At 45.2% G+C, this 24287-nt stretch overlaps 2 protein-coding genes across 4 annotated transcripts in view; one reads left to right on the top strand and one right to left on the bottom strand.

Annotated features, from left to right (window-relative positions):
- The window catches only part of LOC135918658 (uncharacterized), a 130392-nt gene that overhangs the window by 82567 nt on the left and 23538 nt on the right, over positions 1 to 24287 (top strand). The window lies entirely within an intron of this gene.
- On the bottom strand, positions 4297 to 23409 carry LOC135918641 (uncharacterized). Of its 3 annotated transcripts, none has more exons than XM_065452273.1 (5): positions 23059 to 23409; positions 16674 to 16986; positions 6944 to 8224; positions 6323 to 6627; positions 4297 to 4982 (listed from the first exon to the last, which is right to left on the bottom strand). In XM_065452273.1, exons 1-5 carry the CDS (start codon positions 23239 to 23241, stop codon positions 4644 to 4646), a joined length of 2421 nt encoding a protein of 806 aa, XP_065308345.1. In that variant the 5' UTR covers positions 23242 to 23409; the 3' UTR covers positions 4297 to 4643. The 3 variants fall into 3 exon arrangements, with proteins under 3 accessions (XP_065308345.1, XP_065308352.1, XP_065308358.1); XM_065452280.1 differs by having other exon boundaries at positions 6353 to 6627; XM_065452286.1 differs by having other exon boundaries at positions 4771 to 4982; positions 6475 to 6627.

The following is a 24287-nucleotide window of genomic DNA, read 5'->3' as shown; positions in this document are numbered from 1 at the left end:
TTGAAAACAAACTTTTCATTCGATTAAGGTAACCTACGCTTCTCGAAAAACTGTCCGACCGAGTACAAGTTTAGTGAAGACTTTGCAGTTTCTGCGGGCTTCCGCCTACGGGGAAGAGGTAAGACGTCTGTGGATTTGACCGTGGTTGTGTGGATGTCTCATTTGGGTTTCTCTCCAGCAGCCGTTGGTTTTCTGAAACCCAAGATTGCTAGCGAAATAGCCCTTTGAACCCGTGTTCTTGTCCTCGCAAGTAGAAGATGCGTTGTTTTGCCTCCCACTTCTGTCAGAGGCAAAACTGCCTTCTTCATCGTAGTATCTTCTTCTTATAGTTATAGCTGCGCGCATACTAAGAATGAGCTCCTCTATTAGGCAATGTTTAATAAAATAGGAAGCTAAATGGCCACGCAATGCCTTCTTTATCGTAGTATCTTCTTCTTATAGTTATAGCTGCGCGCATACTAAGAATGAGCTCCTCTATTAGGCAATGTTTAATAAAATAGGAAGCTAAATGGCCACGCAATGTCGTGGTCAAAATAGCATATGATGCTTAGCTTCCTTCAGTCACATGACTTTGCACGCTAGTGCTATTGAGTATAAGCAGAACATCTTCTTGACCTTCCAATGCAAGTGGGCACTTTCCAGATGTCTGACATATTGAGCTACGTAACACATGCTAGTAAAGTGCGCGAAGCTAATCAGATTGCCGCAAGCCAGAAAATCAACTGCAAAAGACCCGTGCTGCGAATTACTTATGCTGCAAGCCACTCGCACCGCTTTGTCTGAGGGTACCTCACGTTGGAATAAACTTGAACGGGGCGGTCACAGTAACACGGTGCCTCCACAGACATCTGGAAACGAAGCGCTTGCACAAGTAGGCGCGAAGAATACGCCGTAGCTCGAAACCATATTGAAGGGGCTAGTAATTGTACATGTAAAACAGATGCAAACAAAAGAAATCGAACTAACTCACAACAAGTTCTCTCTATGTACTGAATTCATGTCAATTTCAACACCCGTTGACAAGAACGTGGTGATAACAATGGTGGTAGCATACTTCTAGGCGAACGTTTTCGTTGCAATCAAATGGACGAAAACAGCACTTCAATAAGAGGCACTGCTTGCTTCCATTCTTATGTCACCTACATTATTCAGAAAATGAATGGTAAATATTTAAATACATTTCTGCAGCATATTTGTATTATGTGCAAGATTCGTAAAAACGCATGCAAATAGAATCACACTTGAGTCACGGCCACAATCAGTTTCTAGCATCGTCAGACATGGCTACGGCTAACCACTTGGGTCTAGGACATCCTCGGCTGAATCACATTGATCCACAAGCCAATGCAGCCTAATTATCTCTCGGAACCGATGTTTTCAGCTGTCTACTCTGTGCAATGAGGTCTTATTCTGTACACAGGATGTCTTCCGACCCTAATTTCTCTATTTCTTTCCCGTTCTATGCATGCCGGTCCTGTATCTTTTTTTTTTTAGCATTGAACTCGCAAGTACGACGTGCCAACAACAGTGAACCGTCTTTCCAGTGCAGTATCTGCCACCTCACTTGCAGATAGGGTTAATTGCAATATTTTGCGCGTGGTCTGCAGCTTTTCAAAATAAGATTATGTGTCAAACTTGTAGTTATAGCTATAGACGTAGCTTGCTGCGTGAAACCGTTAACATCTTTCCCCGGCGCCATCGTTTCGTCTGCTTCCCATCATGGCTACCGTACCAGAGACGCCTTAAACTTGAAGGACGACGTTTCATATGCACAAGTATTTACACGCTGTCAATTACAGTTCAAAATTTATTCTGTCGTATAATTCGGTAAAACTGATGGTGTAGAGCAGTGTTCTCACGTGTAGAACACTCGCGAGGGGTTGTGAACTTTTGCAGCATGCCCTTCTCGGAGGCATTAAGGACAAATTAGCCTAGGACGAGGAGCGAGTACGCGTGTCGCTCCCGCTACCGCCACCTTATCATTCCTCGAAATGTTCGTAGCCACTTCGGGAGCCAATTAATCATTTTTATTGAAAATGAAGTTTCACCGTATTTCTTCGATCTTCAGGATCCCAAAAAGCGCACATTTCGTGCAACGTATTTCGTGCACGAGTACGTTTTGTCAAGTTTAAGGAATGTGGACTCCACTTGATAACTCTGCACGAGAGTGTCATGTAAAGAGTCCATCAAATATTTTATTTCTATGATACTTAGTCAGAACGTATCCAGCCACTCGGAAATTATGCACAATGTAAAATATTGCGACCGACAATGTAAACCCGCTATGACGAGAAGGTCACATCAGAAGCAAGAACACTTAATCGTTAACCTTCCAGCTCGTTTTACGAAAACACTTTTCACGTAATATTCAAGGCGCAGCAATGGCCTCTACAGGTGCATGTTTTCTCTGCCTCATTCTCTGTTGGCTGGATGTGGCTTTGAATAACACGAATCGGGCCTTTCGTTTTCCTTGTTCAAGTCCAATGAGAAGTGCTTCAAGGTGTATGCGAGGCGCTTGAAATGTCACTAACGTCACCGGCTTCTGCTTTTTAAGCACTATTTTGTCGTACAAAATTGTGCACAGAGCTTCTGAAGGGGACAGGTAAAATGGCAACAGGCATTACACAGTGCGGAGTGCAGAGGTCATTCACGCAACGCTTAAGAAATTGGAATGCTTAACCACCATTCGTCTGATGCCTCACTGCCATATAAAAGCACTGTTTACTGTTAAAGGGCTAGCGACAGGTCCGAGATGCCATTCCAACCGTGTCCTCCACCATGTCCGCTTTTGCGGAAAGTCGCTAACCGTTTTGCAACCGTAGTCTCAGCTACTCTGAGCCTCGTTTCCTCGGGCCGCCATGAATGAAAATACAGTTCGCACCTTAAGAGCACAGAGTCGCGTTTGTGCTCGCGACTCGTGCTCGTGTATCGCGCACAATATCAAGCAAGAGCTTATTTATTCGCCAGGGGTAAGTAAGATGAGACACAGAGAGGCGTGGCATGTAGTCTTTTATTTATTTATCACAATACCCACAGCGCCCGTAGGCAATACAGCGGGGGGGGGGGGGGGGGGGGGGGGGAGGAAACAAAGAACCAATAAATAAAGCAGGCAATACATAACATATACCCGGAATGCTGTCATACTCGCACATACACACAAAAACACTATCTTACTTCAGTGGGCGTATACAGTTTGAAAATACATCATTTGATAGAATCATTGCGATATCGGATGGTAGCTTGTTCCATTGGCTTATGGTTCTGGGGAAAAATGACATTTTAAACGCTTCAGTTTTGCAGGCTATTTCTTTAACCTTATTTTCATGGTCCAGCCGTTCAGAAGCGTAATCAGGCTTGGAAAAATGTTTCCCGGGATTTATACCTGTTCGAGAGTGGAATATGTTATGAAAGAATTTCAGTCTGAGATATTTCCTGCGTTGCTGAAGTGGCTCCCAACTGAGGCTTTCTTTTGCTCTTGAAACACTGAAATTCCTAGTGTAGTTTGAATAAACAAAACGAACGGCTATGCTTTGAATTCTTTCTAAACTGTTGACGTCACGTGCCATCCACGGATCCCACACAGCACACGCATAATCGAGAACAGAGAGGGTCTTTTATTGAGGCATCGACTAAGGCGCCGCATATATGGTTGTTGATAGATGGAAGTATTTCGGGCAAACCTCCTGCATTTCCTGCCACTAAACATTAACGCTCTCTCTCTCCCTCTCTCTCTCACCTTCACGCTGTTTGGCCACATCTGGCCCTTGCATTAACAAATTCCATAATTTTGATCATCATCATGATCATTTCTCTCTTTCTCTCGTGGGACACGTGTCAATGACATAGAGATCCTTTGACTTAGTGTACGCTTAGCTTTCTGAGAAAGTATTCCCTTTGACATCCCCACAGTGTTTGAGCAATCCAAACTAGATAGCCTGATCTAAGACCCCATGTCCCCTTCCCCCTGTCTGGCGCCACTTGCATGCCGTCCTTGGAACCTCCAAAGAAAAAATCAGTCCGAATAAATATCTCGGTGAGTCACGTGCGCAGGTATGGTGCGTGGGCTTGTACGCGAAAATGAAGCATAACAGGTGCCTCAGACTTCATACGAACAACCGCCCAATGAAAATAGTTTAGTATGCAAGATTTCGGGTGTATGCACACGTGCTATTCTTATCACAAGAAAAAAACAGGTGCGTTATAGCGAACGTACTGAGAAAGTCAGCGCTACAAATAGGCACTGTGTCCCAGAAGCCATTGCAACAGTTAAGCATAAAAGTGAACTTTGACGCCAAATTCAGAAAGACATAGCATTCACAACCAAGCACCACAAGCACCGCGCAGTGAACACAAATACAATAGTTTTACACAGTGAGAAAGAAAGATCCATTCACCGCGTGAGGAGATTCACTGTTGCAAAAAAGTCTATCATGCAATACAAACGGGAAAAAAAGATCCACGCACGTAATATTGGCAAGGGTCCCACAAAGGATTCCCGTGCCGTGCAAGATTAGTATGAATAAATAAGTTTTTTCAGAGATAAAATTTCCTACGCGTATAAAAAATGCTTCTGCACAACTATAGCGGCATCGCCTGATGTTTTCGCTGCCCAACCAAGTCCAGCTATCATGACACTGAACTCATTAGCAGGCAAGCTTCGAAACTCGCTGGCAGCCAAATGCTCTAGCAAACATCACCGAATGGCGTGTGCCGTACGAGCACAGTGCGGCCGCGCGATGGTCTCCGCAGGTTGTATGGCAAAAGCGGCGGAAGAAGAGTTGATCCGCGGATCTGACGTTGGCTTCCTTGGCGGCCGTGGATGACCTCATATGCGCGGCCAGTAATGCGACGTCAAGTGCCCAAGGCACGAACAGCATCCAGCTCAAGATGCTATCAGGGACGTCACCGTCTGGTAGCTCGTTGTTGGATCGGTCTCTCGTGCACTTCCGATACGCTGCCATTCGAGCCTCCAAGGCGGGGTTCTGCAATACAGGTTGCGATCATTTACAATGTAATTATATCCCGTGGACGTGAAAACCACATGCTTCACAGCATTCTTTAGGACAAATCGAGGTCACCTCAATATACCAGACAGAGAGGGGGCTCTAAACATGTGCGGCGAGTACCGTATACTATATACAAGTGTTCGACGAGGACGTATCGGGACATCTGGAAAAAGACTAATCAAGAAGAGCATCCCTGCTTTAGGAAATCTGAGAATGAGACTGTGCACATGGGGATGGCAGCGAAAGATTTGAAGGCGTTCACGCGCGGTGTCAATGAATGCAAAAGTTTACTGCGAATACCACGGCCAATGGGTAAACATTTTGTTGCCTACTGAAGCGCATCAACACAGGTGAATATGTACATTACTAGAAAAGACTTCGATACCTGTCATGTTGAATTACAGCCTAATTTCTAAAAAGATATGACGATAACGCACGTAGGTACCTGCAGGTTTTTCTTGTAAAATAGCATGCGCTCACTCACCCCAGAATACAAGATATCAATTCATTTTTCCACACATCATACTGAGCTTATGAAGAAGGATCTGTCTAAGGCACTGATAGATAAAGAAAATGAGCAAAATGCTGCTGCCTTCTTGTATTCATACTTATTTTCCTGCCCTTTATATATTTGACATTGTCAAATATGTAGCCAGAAAGTTCGATATTGACCAGCGGGCATTTTACTTGCACTGGTTCGTTTCCATTCAGCCAATCAGCAGTGTCAAGGTATTCAGTAGCTGAAGCGTTCCACGATTTCTGTACCTCTATTCTGAAGCAAGTCCGAGTTGGAAATTGGTGTCACTTGTATAAATGCTTCATTTAGTAGCGACGAAGCTGCGCCAGAACTTTTCTCACAGTGGGAAAATCCCAAACTGCAGGCATGACGACATGTCATGATTAAGTTATTCACACGACTGAAAATCCCACTAGGAAATATGCGGTGGAAATTCCCATCGATTAAGTAATAGTTTTCTAAAGACTAGTTAAGAACAACCTGCTCACAGTCTCTTTAATTTTAGAATTGCACATACTATGAATCTATTTATGAAAACAAAACAAATAGTAGCGGGTTTGGGCTTTGGCGCTTAGGTTTCTCTGTTAGGGCCGGTTGGTGTAATTGTCATTTCTTAAATCGGTCGTATATTCTGCCTATTGTTATGCAATTCGTCGACATAAGTCACGAGTAGATATCAAGGGCCTCAGGCAGCGACCTGAAGGAAATTTCTCGGCAATTTAATAAAACAAATAGGTCAAACTCCGTAATCATCTCTGCCCACCCCATTCCGCGCACCTGCGCAGCCCCGCGGACGTACTCTTTCAAGAAATATGCGTGCCCATTCTACCAGGATATGGACGCCGACCGTGGAGTAGTCCAGCACGGGAGCCAACGCTTCCGCATGCAGCATGTCTCCCGTGAGCTGCATCGTGGGCACGACCAGAGAGGTGCCGTCGTACATCAGGTTACCTTTGATCTGCTGCGTGGAGAGCTGCATCCATCTGTTTTCGTATTCTGAGAGACCTTTGGCGCTCAGTCTGATCACGTTCATTATAAAATTGTCCACTTCCATAGCGAGCCCTGGTTCCGCTGGCACGTCGTCGGTCATGTCTGTGAAGATAGCTGCAAGCATACGAGTTCACTGAGAAAACATTGCACCACCACTTTTAAATGAACTACCAAACCTCTCTGCCTATACTAAATAATATTTTGTTGCCCTCTAAAACCTCTCTGACGCGAAAGAACATAAGAAAATGTTCGGATTGGTTAATTCTTTTCTTTTTGTGAGCCTTATACAAGATGTAGAAGGTATAACATACCTAAAAAATCTAAATTTTACTAAATGCTACGGAAATGCGCATTTAAATGTCATAGCCAAAGGACCTTCTGACGCGTTCAAGGCATTTATTACAAGAGACTTAGGCGCACGTCTACTTACACACATTAATCTTCCGAAATTGGGACATATATGTGCTGTTGAGACGGAGGCCCTCTAATATGTCAGCATGTTTGGAGGTAGCTTCTCCGAGCGTAGAAACCATCAACTTGACATAGTCGCGTGACTCGATGGTCTCCATTGTCTGCGCCATCCATTGAGGGAACTGCACTGGAAATCGCTGCGCTGTCTCCGAGAGGCAGAAGCCGTCACCATGGCTTTCCTCCCCGGCGCCACCCAGTATGTAGGCATATCTCATGATCTGCGACAAGGATAGGAGCAGGCAGTAGACGGCCGCCAAGTTCAGTTCTACCGAGCTCATGATCCAGATGACGTGCCTGATGATGTAGAGGTTGCGGGCAAGAACCAAGGTATCAGGCTGGACAACCAACTTGTTCTGCAATCCACGGTTGAGACCCCGAACCCAGGTTGAAATCAAGGCTTGGGTGGGCAGCTGACGAATGGTCGTGGGCTGGAACTCGGAAAACGCAGTCACAAGAGCATCGTCCAGCACGCTGTCTAGAGTCTCGATCGCCATTTTTGACCTGTTGTTTAGCTCCATCTTCAGGGCAAGAAATGCAGCTTCTATGAACGACACGACCTGGTTTCTCTCTTCCACCATAGTGCGGACTACAGATTTGCCACTGTCCACGTAGACCAGTTGACCACTCCACTGTATGTTGACCACGGACGTGAAGCCTGAGCGTACGCACTCTGCGATGACTGTTGCAAAAAGTTGCTGGAATGAACGAGCACTGAGCCACAACTTCGCGTCAATTCCAGACAAGCGAAGGACGTCCTCCACCGTTGTGTGTCGATGCTCTAGCCTAAACCGCTCGCAGCTTGCGTAGAAAATGGCCATCCTGTGGCTGTTCAGGTCAGCGAGCCTGCTGTCATTGGCCAACGCTTCCAGGTTTTGTTGCACACGAACGTGGAAGGCGAGGCTGTTCTCTGAAATGTAGCTTGACCTGAGATGATTCCCGGTGTGCCACCTGCCACAGGAGTGTCGGTAGAAGTTGCTGCAGGGCGACACGTCTAGCTCCGCAGATTTGGCCACAATCGCGACGACCATCTCACAAGCCGCGTTCGAACACACATCGGCTGCTTTAATTGGGTTCTTGTAGCGGTAGTTGCGCAGCGACTTCCTAGCGAAGAGCACCGCCATGAGTACAAGAATCAGGATGAGTACCACTGCGAGCTGAGTGCAGACGATGAGGACGCTATTCAGCTTCCTCCTTCTGGTTGAGGAATGCCCTGCGACGTCGTTCTTTACAAAAATGTTCCCTGCGAGAAAACAGCGCAAAGCAGCAAAACTTACGAGCCTTCTGTCGTAGGCTGGATCAAACTGCTGGGTCACTAGCGTGCCACCAACCAGCAATCACGCGCTGATGTACACTGTACTATGAGAGAAAGGAGAAGGTGAGACACTCAAAATCTTTTACAGCTTCATTGATTTTATGAGTGAGCAGTAGTTCTTGGGGAGCTAAAAAGTACGGTATTTAAAAAGCATATCGTGGTCCCGATAATATTGTGTATGTCATAGAAGGAATAGCCATTTTTGGTAGCTGCATATCGGGCCCCACTACTATACAGTGAGCTCAACTTCTGCTTCTATATTTCTTGTTTCCTTTGCACTTAACATGTTTTGTATAGAACTACTGAACATTTGGATATAGAGATAGCTTAAATCACTTGAAGGAATCATATTCGGCTTGCCGTATTTTTGAATGCGCTGCGGACACATCATCTACAATTACTCTCGCAGATCGCTTAAAATTTTTGAAATCCACCACGCAGATGACATCTATCGCAGGGACAGGTTGCTCATTCCATGTGGTCTGTACCGTACTCTCAAAGCTCATGAGCGGGATAAACGCTCTCTGTCTCAGAATTTTGATACCTAAATCAGGCATCGACAGTATTGTATTAATCCAGTGCTCAGTCCGGCAACACACATGGTGACATGCGGTGGCTTCAAAACGGTTCACAATGAGTGCTCTGTATTCACAAATAAGAAAATTAACACTCTGTCTATTATGGTTCATATCAACAAAAAAAACCAAAGTGGCATTTTTGTACAAAAAATTGATAACGCTGAAGAGAGTAACCAACTGTACAGAATTTTTGTAATGCATGTGACCAACTAAGCAGGCTGCCCCAGCCAACTTTAAAAAATGAAACATCATCCTACATGAAAAAGATCAAGTGCGAATGATCAAAATCTTGTTATATAACTGCCAGTAGTTTATTATACCTGACAACCAATTTGTTATTTAAAAGTAGTTGCCTAACCTATTTATTTTTGTTCTAGGCGTCCAGGGTCAAATAAGGAGTTGAGGTCAACGTAAGCGACGTCAAAATGAGATGTTACCAGCATGGCACACATCATGCGGTAATGTTTTCCACTGCAAAGATAAAACCGCGAAATATGAAGAATGTGAACTTACTACACGCCCCGTGAGCGCTAAAGGCACATCATCCTCTAGAACTAACAAAACATTTCGATCTAGCCGCCTGTAGTTTCTCGATTGGTATGATAATGATGCTTGTTTGCATCCCCTTGGAAACGAGGCGGCGACTAGTCCACTAGTCTGCTCGATACACTCAAGTTTTACAGCATGTATCGATATCTGGCCATTTGCCTAACTGATGTCCATCTTAGCTTTCGTATTTTTATATACCGTACCCTTATCTACACTTGGAATGACTCCGATTTTATCAGTCTCTTTCCTACTTTTGGTCCACCAATACTCTACTTGTCTCTTACTTATCTTGATTGCTCACTCGTTAATCCTTCCATCTTTTTATCCCAACGTCTCTGAAAGGTGGACACTCTCTACGGATCTCCCTGGGTTAGTATTTAAGTATTCCATTGTTATTTGCCGAGTCGTCTCCAGGAATTTCTTCGGTTTTTTTTTTTCCAGCGTACATATGCCTCATTCTGTGGCGAATATTTTCTCCGGTATGATCTCGTCCTCAGGCTCAGGCCTCAAATAGCAAGGCACTCCCCTTGGGATTATCGCATACATTCTCCCTCCTGATTTCTTTCTTGCCGTTCTTAAAAATCTCCAACGTGATTTGTGTTTCCATCCTTGGCATCCAAGTTAGCACCTCTGGTTTCCTCACTTTCTTTTTTGGTGGCTCTTGGTTGTGAATTTACTCTTTCAATAACCCTGTACAGAATCGCTAACCTTCTTCACCTCTTCCTCCATTCCGTGCCCACGTTTTTGAGGTGTTGATATTTGTGCAGTTTGGTCGGCCGTTTCTTTTCATGCATCTTCCTTAGTCTTTCTTTCAAACTCATCTTGCTATGCGCTTCTCTGACTTCAAAAGATAACTCCAGCGATTCCCCTAGTGCGGGCACGGAGCAGCTAGCAGGCCGCGCACGGCACGCCACGCGGCTGTTCTTCGTTTGCAACCAACCAGCAAACATCCGTACATAGCTTCCACAATGCAAAGGTACTGAATAGATTGGAACTTGGAGTTCGGCCTTTTCTGAGTTCCTGGGCTCTTCTTCGCTTCTTTACGCAAGAGCAAAAGAAGAGATAGAAGCAAGTGCCTTTAGAAGAGACAGCGAAGTAGCTTACTTTTAGCTCAATGTTACACGGTCGCTTAACTCTTTCCGTACTGCTCCCATTGGACATCGTTATCCCGCTAACTATGCTTTAAAACGTCGGTTTCGATACTTTCCTCGCTGCTCACGGACACACTGCGGCATCCGACGTGAAGGAGGAGAACTACTCTTTCGTCTCCTAAGCAGTTTGCCTTCTTCCTCAAGGCGATAATTTTTGAACACGCTTCGAAGTTATCACGCTCGTTAAAGTAGAAAGCGAAAATTGCTGCCCACTATCAATGATTTCAAACGACGCTTTTCGAGGCTTTCCACGCCGTTCACGGAGACTCTGCGCCATGGAACGTGAAGGAGTAGAACTATATCTTTGTTTTCTAAGCATTTCGTTTTTTCCTCAGCATGGGGTTAATTTTTGATCGCACTCCGAAGTTTGGCGATTGTCAAAGCAGAAACGAAAAAATGGCCGCCTTCGGGAGCGGCGCACGCGCTTCGAAAGATTGTAGATCTCACAATAGCGCTGCGTTTCTCGTTGACTGTATCTATAGATCGAGCAGCAGCGAGTCTGAGGATGGTACCTTTTCGTCAGAGTTGAGACCACCGGTGACGCAAGCCAGCCCGGAACATCGATGTCCGCAGCCTGTCAGGCCAAACTATAGTGCATGCATTACGCAAAAAAGGTGAGGCGTGCAGACAGAACCCAAGAGATGTGAACAACACGAACGCCGACTATCAACTGAAGTGAGCACTGAGGCGAAAAAAGAAAGAATACACAAAACTCATCTGCGCAAGCTCTGGAATGGTATAACCACGTGTTAGTCGGGTACAGGTGCCGGTCTACGTGAGAGGTAACTGTTAAGGCACTTAATCTCTTCCTTATGTAAAGTAATCGAAGGCTGACTCACGCACACACTTCCACCGTTATAGATATGCCATGCCTCTACCATAAGACGCGTATCTTTATTCCTTTGCCCGTACAATTTCGCGCATTCATCTAACTCTGGCGTGAAGTTACAATCTTCGCAATCTAGGGAATGATTAGAAGGCGATCCACCGGTTAACGACCTTTAATGTTCCATTACCCTCTGATTGATACACCGCCCCGTTTGGCCTACGTAGAACTGGCCACAGCTAAAGGGAACATTATAAACCACACCCATACGACAGTCAAAAAAACTGTTGTTCTTAGTGCGCTTCACTGGATAAATATCTGTTCGTTTTTTTTTTGCCTTTTACCTGCTTCTTCTTCCTCTGCAAGGCAGCGCACATCTTACGTAGCCTATTGGGAGCAGTGAAATCAACATTACCATCACATCTACTTGCAACTTTTTTAAGCCTGTGCGATACTGAATGAATGTACGGAATAGCCACAACTCTTTTTTCGCTATTACAACTTTCTGTAATCACGTCCGTCCCCCTTGACACCGACTTCTTTAGGTGCGTTCAGCCACAGGGGCCACTGCTGCGCTAGGACAACCTGCTTCTAATAGGCGCCGGACCTGTGCATTAAAACTGGCGTTCATTTTGTGCATGCAGGATCTGGTGAGAGAAACCTTAGGGCATGACTTGGCAATTCTGTTTTTTACTACTTTGGAATGCTTGGATTGAAAGTTTAACAACGGCTTTGAAGATCTTGGGGAGTACTGCCAACAAACGTGATTTTGTTCGAAGACCAAAGAAATGTCTCGAAACTGAATTACGCGTCGCTGAGAAAATTCCTTGGTAAACTTTATTCCTCCTCCATAAAGTTTAAATTGCTCACTTACTGAGGTAGCAGCGGAATCGAATCCTTCCCTATTGCAGAAAATCAGGTAATCATCAGCGTAACGAAATATCTTGATAACGCAATCACCTAATTCTTTCTCTAAGCAACTGTCAACCTTACTCAGGTAATATCACTAAGAATAAGGGCAACTTTTGAGCCATTACGAATGCCTGATTTCTGCAGAAACACGTCCTCTCTCCACCCAATCAGCGTCGACATTAAGTGCATTGAAAGAATTTTAGAAAAGCTGCCGTGGAAACACCGCATCTGTCAATAAAGCCCACTCTTGCACTTGTCCTTTAATGCACTCATTTACGGAATTTAGCAACTTGTCATGCGGCAAGGAGTAATACAGGTCTTCAATATGCATACTAAAAGCTGTACAATCACCAGGATTTTTCTCTCTCAAGTACTGACCTAGTGCCTGAAAATTACACAAGCAAAAGGGGTCTGAAAAAACTAGTGAAGCTAAGCAGTTCTGTAGGTAACTAGCGGCACAGACCTGCCACGTCCCTTTCTCTGGCACTATAGCACGAAAAGGAATTTCTTGCTCATGGGTCTTCGCCGAAAAAACTAGTTCTATAGTGAGGGATTTTGCACTCTTGACATGCTTTCTTCAGAGGCATGGCATATCTATAATGGTGGAAGTGCGTGCGCGAGTCAGCTTTCGATTACATTACATAAGGCAGAGATTAAGTGCCTTAACAGCTATCTCTCACGTAGATCGGCACCTGTACCCGACTGACACGTGGTTATACCATTCGAGAGCTTGCGCAAATAAGTTTTGTGTCTTTTTTTTCTTCGCCTCAGTGCTCCCTTCAGTTGATAGTGGGCGTTCGTATTGTCCACTTCTCGTGTCCTGTCTGCACGCCTCATCTTTTTTGCATAATGAATCCTTACCAACTGGCTCAGCTTTCTGTCTTGTAGTGGTTACACTTAAATTTTTGTAGTAGAATAACTGTAAAATGCAAACTTTTGATTTTTTGGAGACAGTGCCAATTAGACGGCAGTACATTTTGTATATCATAATTTTTTTGCATTTTTTCTTAGTCGATATAAGATACAAGATACAAGTTTTTATAAACGTTGCTAAATTTTATCTCACAATCTTCATTTCACGATTTATATCTTTTTTCTGACATAAATATTGTTAATAAAATTTTTATGCTTGAGAAGTGAATTCATTCCTCTTTTTGCTTAAGTATTACATAAATTATTGAGTGCAGTAGCGGCTTCAGAAAAAAGAATCTGGCGTAACTTACAAAAAACACCACTTTTCCCGTGGTAGCGAAATAGTTAATGTAACGAGGCGCATCAAACGCGCGAAATTTAAATCTTTTTCCCTTGGCTCAAACAACATGGCGTTTCCAGCAGTCGTCGCTACGTTGATAAGATCCGGGCTCTTCAGCGGGCAATGGATAACAGCACCATCAAACAGTCTTTGTGGGAAAGCAAGTTGCCTACCTGCTACTCGGTCGAGCGGTAACGATAAGAGCACGCGTTTTCTTTGCACCATAGTGTTTCGCACAATTACTAGAGAAAACTGCAGCGATAGTCTCTGCAGGAGCTGCAAGCAAGGTGGGTCAGCCAACATGGGAATGATGGTTAGTACATAGATTAGGCTAATCTTTGTGCTTCAGGCTTTCAGCGGCTACGTCACTTTGCAAACATAGCATTTTTAACAAAGCATCGTGTTATAAATATTTAAATAAGGAATAAAGAATATAAAGAACTTGTTCGGTGACATGATTTATATACAATATTGGAAGTCTGGTATTGAAATGATTAGGTCACGGACAAAGGGGCAAGCGCAACCACGGCAATTAGCCACCATTATGCGTGTTCGTAGAGTCTTATAACCTCATGCGTTAATAAAATTATACATTGGTTTGAAATTTACATGCCAATAAAGGCCGATAAAGAGTCATGAACGAAGGCACAATGACGTCTGCAGCCACAAGAACGAAGATCAGACAAATCCGTGCACTAACGCGCTCATTCCCATCGTCGTTAGCTGGACGATCCCACCACCACAGTTCCTTTAGTAGTTATTCTAAAAAAAAATATGTGCTTTGCATGACACGTCTCACAGACACCGCCGATCACTGCGCACTAATATGAAGCAGTCGCGTTACCCACAGTGATGATACTGAGCTGAATACCTCGCTTGCTCAAACAAAATGTTTGATGCTGCTATCCCGACTGCCAGGGCGCAGTCACATTATATTTTTCATATATCGCGGGCTTTTTCAGTTGTCTCTCAGACGGAAAATGCACGAACATGCAATGTATACCTTGATTAAAACGGTTCATTTTGTTGGCTCTTACGATTATCTACAACTTTCTGATTGACATCTTGATGATTAGAACAACAATTAAAGTTAGATCATCACTTTTAATTAGCTAAGTGAATGACAGAGAATAAATCATCTTTGGCGGTTTCTCAACTGTACTATAAACAACATTCCCATGACCTTATATACGTAGAATGATCCATCTTTTATTTTTAAAGCTCGATGATTGATAGCTGGTACAGCCTGCATAACGGTGGTCAAACTACTCGGCTCCACTATTTCACTGCACCAGCTGCTCCGTATGCATATGCCAGGCTTTAATGTAGTCTCTGACGTTCTAATTTCACGAAATATCGTGAGATCCTCATGCTACGGGTAAATAGTGGTTCGCCAGCCAGGATCGAAAAGAAATTAGCACACCATACTTCTTACGCGTCGATTAAACCATGCCCAACGGTCACCTCCGCATTGTGGCGTGTTTGTCTTGGTATGTGTTGTGAATTCTTCTTATGTGAACTCTGGCGTGTAGGTTACGGTGACATGATTATTGCATTCCGCTGACAACTGAAAACAAAAGCTACAGAAATCTAAGTCCAAATTTTGTTTTCAATATGTTAATATCAATGATAAGTGTTGGAACTTTGTAGCTTGAGACTGTAGCACCGGCTTGGCAGAAACACCTGCCGTGGTGGTTCTGCACCAAGCGTACTTGGCGGCCTCGTATGAGCTCACCGAGTTAATGGTAGCGTACGAGGATACCCTGCGTTGTAAAGTTTTCGTGTAAGCCTAAAAATAATACCTTGGGAAATCCACGCGCATATGATCTCGTCACTGGAGTTCCAAAAGAATCCGAAGCTCAGCACTCCATTCCTCAAAGCGAAGGATGCCGGAATTCGTTTCCTACGAATATTTGGCACTAGCTAGTTCATCGTTTTGCCCACTTATTCGCTCGGGAACAACACGGCGTAACGTGTTAATCCTATATGCCAGAAATTACATCGAGGACCCCGCAAATGATCAGAATGTTTCAAGCTTTCCATTCTAGCAACATTACGGTCACTTACTAATAGTGAAGAGAGAATGGTTGCTACATAAAATTGCACTTGCAAACAATAAACGCTCCATAATTAGCAGAATTATTGAGGTTTTTAATGTAACAGTGACAGGAGGAAATCAGTGCCCTAAAACTGACAGTGTATAGATTCTGTGCATGTAACCACGCCACCTCGCAAAATGCTTTCTAACCCCATTGCGTGGGGGTACTGTTAGGGGGCAGCGCCTATTGGCTGCCGCTAAGTGCAAGGTAGATGAAACCGCAACGGGCTTCCTTCTGTGACTGCCTGGTACATGCAAGCGGCATGTGCTTCCGACTAGCTTGGCCCTATCACCATTTTGTGTACGTGCAATAGTTCAGCTACACTAATGAATGTGCGATTTCCGTATAGCGCAGGCATTTGTCGGAATTTTCCAGGAACCTCTCCGGTGGCACTGAACCTGTAACATTTTCTCAATACCACGTGGGAGTCTATAGATATATCCAGATGAAGCCGAGAACAGCTACTCGTGGTACTTGAGCTTAGGGAGCCAAAGCATTTCTGTAGTCTTAAGCTTTTCTTCCTAGCTATAACACGGCAAACACTTATGCAAGCAGTCGTAAAAATGTTTTTTCTTTGTATTTTGTCTAAGAATATAAACTGTTTAAGCCAACAGGGCTCAAGGTGGCATCCATGTGCTTTTTTTGAAGTTGAAGATCAACAGGGCTGCACACTGCCAACTCCTTTTATAGACGAAGCTGCCTGCACATAATGAAAATTGACGAGTGCGCTCGACTTCCTTCCTGGAGCACCTTCACAGTGTTGGGGAAACACGGTGTGATTATAATTAATCGTATATTCATCGCGAAGTGCGAACATTCTCGGAAACACACTGTAGTTTAGGATTGGCAGTTGCTGCACCAAAAATAGTCGCCAGCGCTCTCCGATTATGAAAATGATAAGCGGTAACACCGGCAGAAAAAACCCCTTTGCGGTCTGGGTTTCTCACTATCTTAACAATGACATTAGTTTCAATACGCTATGGGGCAGCATAGCTGAAAGACGTCCTTACAGTGCATCGGGAAAGCTTCTGAAAGTGCTCTGGAGTGCTGGACGAAGGAACCGGTTGCCAAATCCTTGTCGCCGACAATCCCGCCATGAGGCTGCGGGAGGTCGACGCTGTTGACTGTGGGACTGTTCGAGTAGTCGACCAACAGTGTGTTGATTCTTGGGCAGTCTCTCTCGCCGAGCGAATCAGGCGCTTCGTCCGTGTGCCCGTCCGATGAAAGGTAGGGCGTCAAAACGGAAAGCTCTGGCTCGATAGTCTTCAAAGGCGTCACGATGCACACGGCTGGTCTTCGGGAATCCATGCTGGAGACCGGACCCTAAACGAGATTGAATGACTGATATTCTTCATTCGCATTAAATCGTCATTACCAATATTTGCTACTGAATTTCGCGTACATACATTGCAAAAGCCTGAAACATATGCTTACACTATAAACGGGGTGTATTGTGACTCGAAACCTAAGAGCTCTCTCAGACAAATCTCAAAATTATATTTGACATGCTGTAATTTCAGCGGATGTTGAAGGTGGCTGTTTTATAAAAGTTATTCAAACTGCGCAGTGCCACGGAGACGGAGACAAAGAAACACAAACCACATCACACTAAAAGCGTTTGCTTGACTAAAACCATCCAGAATTTTTGAGCGGGTGGTGTACCGACTCTTTGCGGGAGCTCATCAGGTTTGTTGTCAGAGAACAATACCATCCAGCATCGGTACAACGACATTCTCTGGCTGAGGTCGTCCGTGAGGAAAGCAGGCAGGCTGTCCAGGTACAAAAGCGAAGTCAGACACTACAGCACGAAGTACGGCAGCCACCCCCTGACGTGTTGCACGTGGAAGCCACGCGAGGTTAGTTGTCCCCGATCTTCCATTGTGTGCGCGCCGGTGAACAAGCGACTGGCAAATTCAGCCATCGCAGCACACAATTTCCGGCTGAAATACGATCACCCTGCAAGAGCGACGTCTGCGCACTGCAGACCGGAGGCCCTTGTGTATTCATTGCAGTGAAACCAGTCACCTCTACATAGCATGCTCTTACCATCGCGCGGTGCTCTATGAATTTCCGCTTAATGCCGTCTTGCCCTCGCAATGGTGAACACCCCATTGAGATCGAAGCCTACTTCGCGGACGCCAGAACCTCATTTGCTCCAGGATTCCGTGAACCTCGGTCACCGTTACCCACCCGGAACACGTCTTCCAGGCCCCTCTTTATGTCGAGCGCAACCAGGGGCCGCTCACCCAGCCCAGTCACCTGGGAAGACTGAGTCCAGTTACCTCCGGAGGTGAGGTCGCTGACGTTGCGAACGCAGAAGATCCTCCACTACGACGACCGCGACATGAAGAAGTTCATATGCAGTGAATGCAGTATAGTTCATTGTCAGTATCTTGTGACGTACCAGTAACTATAGATACGTGCGTGGACACGCCTGTTTCGTACGAGCCAGAATCTCGCTCGCATACTAAAGAAAGTTTTGACACAATGGGCTGGAACTCAAATTAGTACTTCAGGAGGGCACCTCATAACTTAAGTGGGCCACACCGGTGTATCAAATTCGGGGCTTCACGTACATCGGTGACTTCGTCATTCTTCCTGAATGTTCCAAGGACCTTATATTTGGCATGGATTTCCTTCAGGTTAACGGTGCCATCATCGACCAGCAAGAGCCTACTATCATCTTCGCTACTACGCAAGCCATAGCGAAGACTAATGAAAACGACTGTGACATCGTGCTTCTCGCAGCTATACGATCGCATCACGTTGTTACCCAAGAGCCGTGTGCTGACTTGTCCGTTGCGACAGGGAGGACGACGCCGAGGGCATTGTGACGGGCAACGTTTCCGTTTTTCTTCAACGCAATATTTACATCGTCAGAGGGCTTCCTCGGGTGCGAAGCAAATGTTCAGTTGTTCTGTTAACAAACTTTAGCAAAGAGTATCGTCATGTACCTAGAGGAACGACAATCGCCGTTATTCGCGAAATCATTGATGTCACTGACATTGGCGCATTGGAATTCGCACCATCTCAGCAGTCTGAGTTACTCAGCCTTGAAGAACGTATTCACGTTAACGCGGATCTGCCAGATCATTCGATTTTTTTTTCAACGTCGTACAAAGTACGGCGCAGTTCTATCACAAGCACAGCGCCATTATGGGTGACCCACGACGTCCTGTTCGCCAGTATCCTTACATAGCGTCTCCAGTGGAAAGGGAATCGATCAAGCAGGAAGCAAGAGTGATGCTCCAAAAGACGTGATTGTCTTGATTTGCATCCGTTTGTCACAAAGCACCTGACGGCGCCCTGTTTTTTAACGTAACGTCCCGCAAAAGCGCTTGCGTTGAGCGTTCCTAAGGTGACAAGCGCTATTGTAAAACGGTCTACTATAAAAAAATGCTGCTTTGACTACACTTAAGTAAATGGCGAGCCAATCAGGCTGCGAGTTTTGACTACTCGTACCTAGATGGCACGGTGAGGTTTCGTGCTTTGTGGCTCTTCGTTGCTTTACGCTATACTAAAGCTTTCTCGAACTGGTTTAGCGTGGGGAACTCGCTAACGCTAACGCTAGCATTTTACGTTATACTAAAACTCCCTATTATAGGCGCTTCGTGGAGGGATTCTCCAGAATTGCTGAGCCTCCGAGACACCTTACACGGGACGATGTTCCTTTAGTTTCGGCCGACGGGCAACAGCAATGGTTTAACGAATTACGCCAGCACTTGCAAGCAGCCCCATTGCTTGCTCATTTCGACGAACACGCTGAGACAGACATTCATACTGACGCCAGCACTGCGGGTCTCGGCGCAATTCTTGTGCATTGGCCGGACGGTGCAGAACGTTTCATTGCTTATGGAATCCGCCATCTCAGCCAGGTGAAGACGATTTACTCAACCGCTGAAAAAGAGTGTTAGGCAGTTGTTTGTGCAATAAGCAGATTCCGACCCTACTTGTAGGCAGAGTGGTTAAGGCTGTCAGCGATCACCGCGCCCTCTGCTGGCTTGGTAACTTTAAAGATCATTCAGGCAGACTGGCCCATTGAAGCTTGCGCCTACAAGAATATGACATTACCGTTGCCTACCGATTAGGAAGGAAACACAGTGACGCGCACTTCGCCCTACGACATCATTTGACCCCGACTACGACTTGTCATTTGTCGGCGTTTTCGACAGTGTCAAAATGACTGTGACCGTGACTGTGACCGTGACTGTGATTCTGAGTTGCTGCCGCTGATCGAGTACCTTCAATGAGCGGGAGCGTTCTTACCTGGCTAGTTCTTGCGTGGCTTATCATTGTAATGTCTTTGCAACAGCGTGCTATGCAGGAAAAATTGCGGATGTGGTCCCGAAACATGCCTCCTTGTCGTATCGTCGATGCTGCGCCAAGACATTTTACAAACCTGCAATGATGAGCCATGTGCGGGGCACCTGGGCTTCACTAAGACGTTGGCTAGGATACGACAGAAGTGTTAATGGCCCTGGCTGTTTTTTTCTGTGCAACGGTACGTGAAGACTTGTCGTGATTGCCAGTGCCGCAAGAAACCGCCCGTTAAACCGGCTTGCTTACTCCACCCTGTGGACCCCCCTCAGGCACCGTTTCAACAAATAAGAATGGATCTGCTTGATTAATTTCCACTGACAAGCAACAAATGCATAGCCGCCACTACCGACTACTTAACCCGGTACGCCGAAACCGACGCTATTCCTCAAGGAAACCCTTATGTAGTGGCCAATTCGTTTGTACGCAACATCGTCCTACCACATGGTGCACCCGCTGTGGTCATCACCACTCGCGGTGCAGTATTCACAGCCGATGCAATGCAGGAGGTCTGCAGTTAACGCATATACCTTGTACAAGAGCACTATGTATCACCTCCAAACAAATTCATTAACGGAATGTCTTAACTGGCTGATATGATTTCCATATATGTCGAGGTAGAGCACAAAACATGGAACGAGATCTTACCATATGTTACCTTCGCCTATAACATTACTGTACAGGAGACCACCCTTTACGCCGTTCGAACTTGCGTGCGGGCACCGCGTGAAGTCAACACATGATGGCATGCTACCTCTGGCTGATATTATTCTGGCCAGCGAACGCGTCGAAGAGTTTTTTTCCAAAGAGCCGATGAAGCACGCCAGCTTGCTCGGAATCGTATCCGGAGCAAACAGCACACCGACACCCTTCGATACAGCCAGGGTCGACGCGGCATCCATTGCAATACCGGCGACTGCGTGCAGGCAAGGACGCACATCCGTCACCATGGACTCTCCCAAAAGTTTCTGCGTCAGAATTTTGGCCCCTACAAGGGTACCCGCCGCCTCCTGGACGTAACACACGAAGTTGTCCCCTACAGTTCTCACCCCGGTTAGCTCCATCGTCATCCTCGCGCTGAAGTTTTCCATGTAGTGCGCATGAAGCCATCTATGCGCCTACGTGCACGTCAAGATTGCACTTCAGTACCTCCATTTATTGCCGTGCACTTTTTTTTAGAGAACTTTCTGACCTGACCGAGACTGCCTCTTTTCGCATGAGGGGCAACTGGCACAATAATGTGGGGCTTCCACACCACGGGATGGTGCGCGCCAAGGTCAGCGCTATCAAAGATGATGAAGCACTTTAGCTGCACCTTCTTCTATTCCGCCATTAAATAGACGGCGTCTTTTTTGCCACCCTCCGTATTTAACCCAAGTTACAATATAACTTAGCTATTGTTGCTTCCTGCAGAAATGCGCAAACTAATCCGAAAGCAAATCATTTCTCTCACCTGTGCGAGGACCGACACACACCAAAAATTTAAACTGTTATTTAAACATTATAAATGCACTATTACGCCCCAAAAAGGTACGCTATATTCAATAAAAAGTGCAAACAATAGGCTCATTTTTGATTACTTAAGCTCCATAAAATCAACTCTAACGGGCTTGTGAATATACGCTCGTCTTATCCGACATTACGCATAGCAAAGTGATCCACGAAACTCAAGATGTACTATTTTTTGCGCATTCGGATATCACAGACACAAAACAAATAACCCTACAAGCTCAACGCACATGTGAAATACGTGCGAGCATTATACTTATTGAACTTTACTCGACGCAATACAAGGTGAACTATGTACGGTCGCAAAAGCCAGAATTTGACTTTCCTTACTGAAAAAATTTTCTATTGCCATGGTGTGACTGACCAAAGTGTATACACCAAATTTAGGTCACAAACATTTGCATTATATGTAAACTGGGCTCGTTATTTGGCCTTCTGGACGATGTACTGGCCATAATTATCAGCCAGCAGAGGTACCTCGAGGACATGCTCAGTTATTGTTTCTATGGTGTCAGATCTGCAGGCTACCACCTCATCGTCGATTGTGGCGCAGCTGCTTATGTCCACGTAAACATGATTTGGATCAGGTGTAGCTTCGTGAAAGGCATGTCCTCCAAGGCTTCTGGTCTGTGCCTTTCAATGAGCCCATTAGCAGGTGTTAGTGGCCGCTGCGGAAGTTCGCGTTAACCAAAATAAGCGTTCGTGTCAAGCAAATATAATTTGCAATACTTCTATAGAAAAGTAATTGAAAGCTTACACTTTTTTTCTTCATTCACATTCAGCTTAGCCGTGCTTCTCTTATTGGGAGTCTACTTTATATGTTTTCTTTTTCTTTCTTACTCTCCCTTGTAACCAAGTCTGAGAACATGCGTACATAACATTTAAACTCACCATTTCCTGCGCGCAAAGAATAGCCCACATCATTGTACTCGTAATACTCGTTTATCATTAAAACTGCCTTCTATGGAAAACTATTACGGGCTTTCTTTTTTAATTGAAAACGATATCGTCACACAGGAGCTGGGTTGCTTTAAACACTGTTATCAATCATGGGACGTATTCTCGGACAATCAGTTTCGGTGATAATATCGCCTTAGCGTGACGTAGTGCTGAACCAACCAATCAGCGCATCCGGTTTTCGCTCAACCAGACAATCAGCGCGCGCCTATAATGGCCGAGGCGATAGCATCGCCGAAAGTGGTCATTCCAAAATATGTCCCCATTTCTCGACATGCTCCGCAACTTTTGCAATGATGCCCTATTGTTAAGGCAAGGTACTTAAAGGCTAGCTAATGAAACTACAAAATAATAAAAATACTAATGACTGGCACGAAAATCGCCCATCAATATATAGAGATCGCCATTTGCGTAAAGCTCCGCGTTATTAATGCCTCTTGGCGACGTCTAGATAAGATAGCCTGTGCATTTACCCCTACCGCCAATTCTAGGCATTACTCATACATCGAAGATTCCTAGAAAGCGCAAATAAAAAATAAGTGCATCCATCAATTATTAAAAATGATACACCCAAGTACCCGGCGCGACAAGGAAGAAGGGCGCGTTTGTTACCATTTCCATGGCTGGAGGGGATAGTGGGCTTGAACAAGAGGCCCCAGATTGCAGGTGCTCCATGGAAACCTCGAACGCCTCCGAGGATTCCGGTGTGCATTTGTCCTTGTCCGCTCTGGCTCGCTTCCCCATGACGCTCGGCACTGCGCCATTGTCCGCCCTACTGTCTGCACCCTCGTCCATGTTGACAAGTCCAGCACCACCCGTTAACCTCTGCTCTTTCCTCGGTATCACGAAAAAAGCGGCGTTGAGGACGTTGGGAACGACGTGACAGTGACGGTGATGGGGGTCTGCCGAGTTTAAGAATACGTTAGTGAGCTAAGCGGGAACCTCAACCGCGAACGCCCTCGCTTTGCGAGTTCTTCTTCTTCTTATTCTTCTATGTGAGGACTATAGCATTGAGATTGATTTCTTGAAATATATGGCGCTTACTGACGATGAGAATAAACCACGGAATAACAAATGAGTGAGTGAGTTAGTGAGTAGCAAAACGTCCTTAATAAATAATTCCTGCAAAAAAATTCCAGAACGACCAAATAAAGATGCACAACGGGCCTCTCGGCCTAAGCAATAAAGAAATTCCTGAAGCTCGTTTGCTCGCTATCGAATTTAGGAGGCTAGTATTACAAGAAAAATCAACGCTTCCACATAACGCAATTTCGAAAAAAAGTGGCCCACGATTACGGTACTCCCTAATGCGAATTTAGAGCGTAGCTCGATGCGTGTTTTCATTTAGCGATATATTAGGGCAAGGAATATGATACCTAAATCACCGCCCCACACGAACAGCGCAAAATTTGATTATCTTACCTAACTATATATCTTGCCCTTCATAACCTCCAGCGACTGCGGTCGAGTTACGACTGTGCCTTACTGCTTGCTCTGTGAAGAAAAAAAAAACTAATTTAGCCTCTGCAATGCGACTCCTTAATGCAGGGGAGTTTCGTTTTTGTTTTCCTCGCTCTCTTTTGAAAGGTACCTTAAGTCTTCTTTTGAAAACATTTTACGCTATTGTGCAGACGTTGTACCGAAAAAGCTAACAGCAAGAAACAAATGGCATTGATGACGTACATTATTTAGGAAGTTTCTCACCCTCTTTTTCATGAAATAAATCTTTCCATAGCGTATGAAATGGGGTGCAACTAATGCGTAAGGACTCTTGTGGGCACTCGTTTTGTTTACGTTTATTCCGTTCAGACGAAACTGTGGTATCTGGTGCGTTAGCCCTT

This window comes from Dermacentor albipictus, chromosome 2 (assembly GCF_038994185.2).
Source record: "Dermacentor albipictus isolate Rhodes 1998 colony chromosome 2, USDA_Dalb.pri_finalv2, whole genome shotgun sequence".
In the NCBI taxonomy this organism is placed as follows: Eukaryota; Metazoa; Arthropoda; class Arachnida; order Ixodida; family Ixodidae; genus Dermacentor; species Dermacentor albipictus.
The sequence above is the reverse complement of the archived record's forward strand: the minus strand, read 5'-3'. Positions and strand labels throughout refer to the sequence as shown.

Excerpts from the sequence above, each read along its gene's own strand:
- LOC135918641 (XM_065452273.1), bottom strand. The coding sequence starts at position 23,241 with ATGGACGAGGGTGCAGACAGTAGGGCGGACAATGGCGCAGTGCCGAGC. Across the intron at positions 16,987-23,058 it reads CCCCTCCAGCCATGGAAATG|GGTCCGGTCTCCAGCATGGA; the intron begins GTAACAAACGCG and ends AATCTCGTTTAG. Across the intron at positions 8,225-16,673 it reads AGAAGCTTTCCCGATGCACT|GGAACATTTTTGTAAAGAAC; the intron begins GTAAGGACGTCT and ends GTTTTCTCGCAG.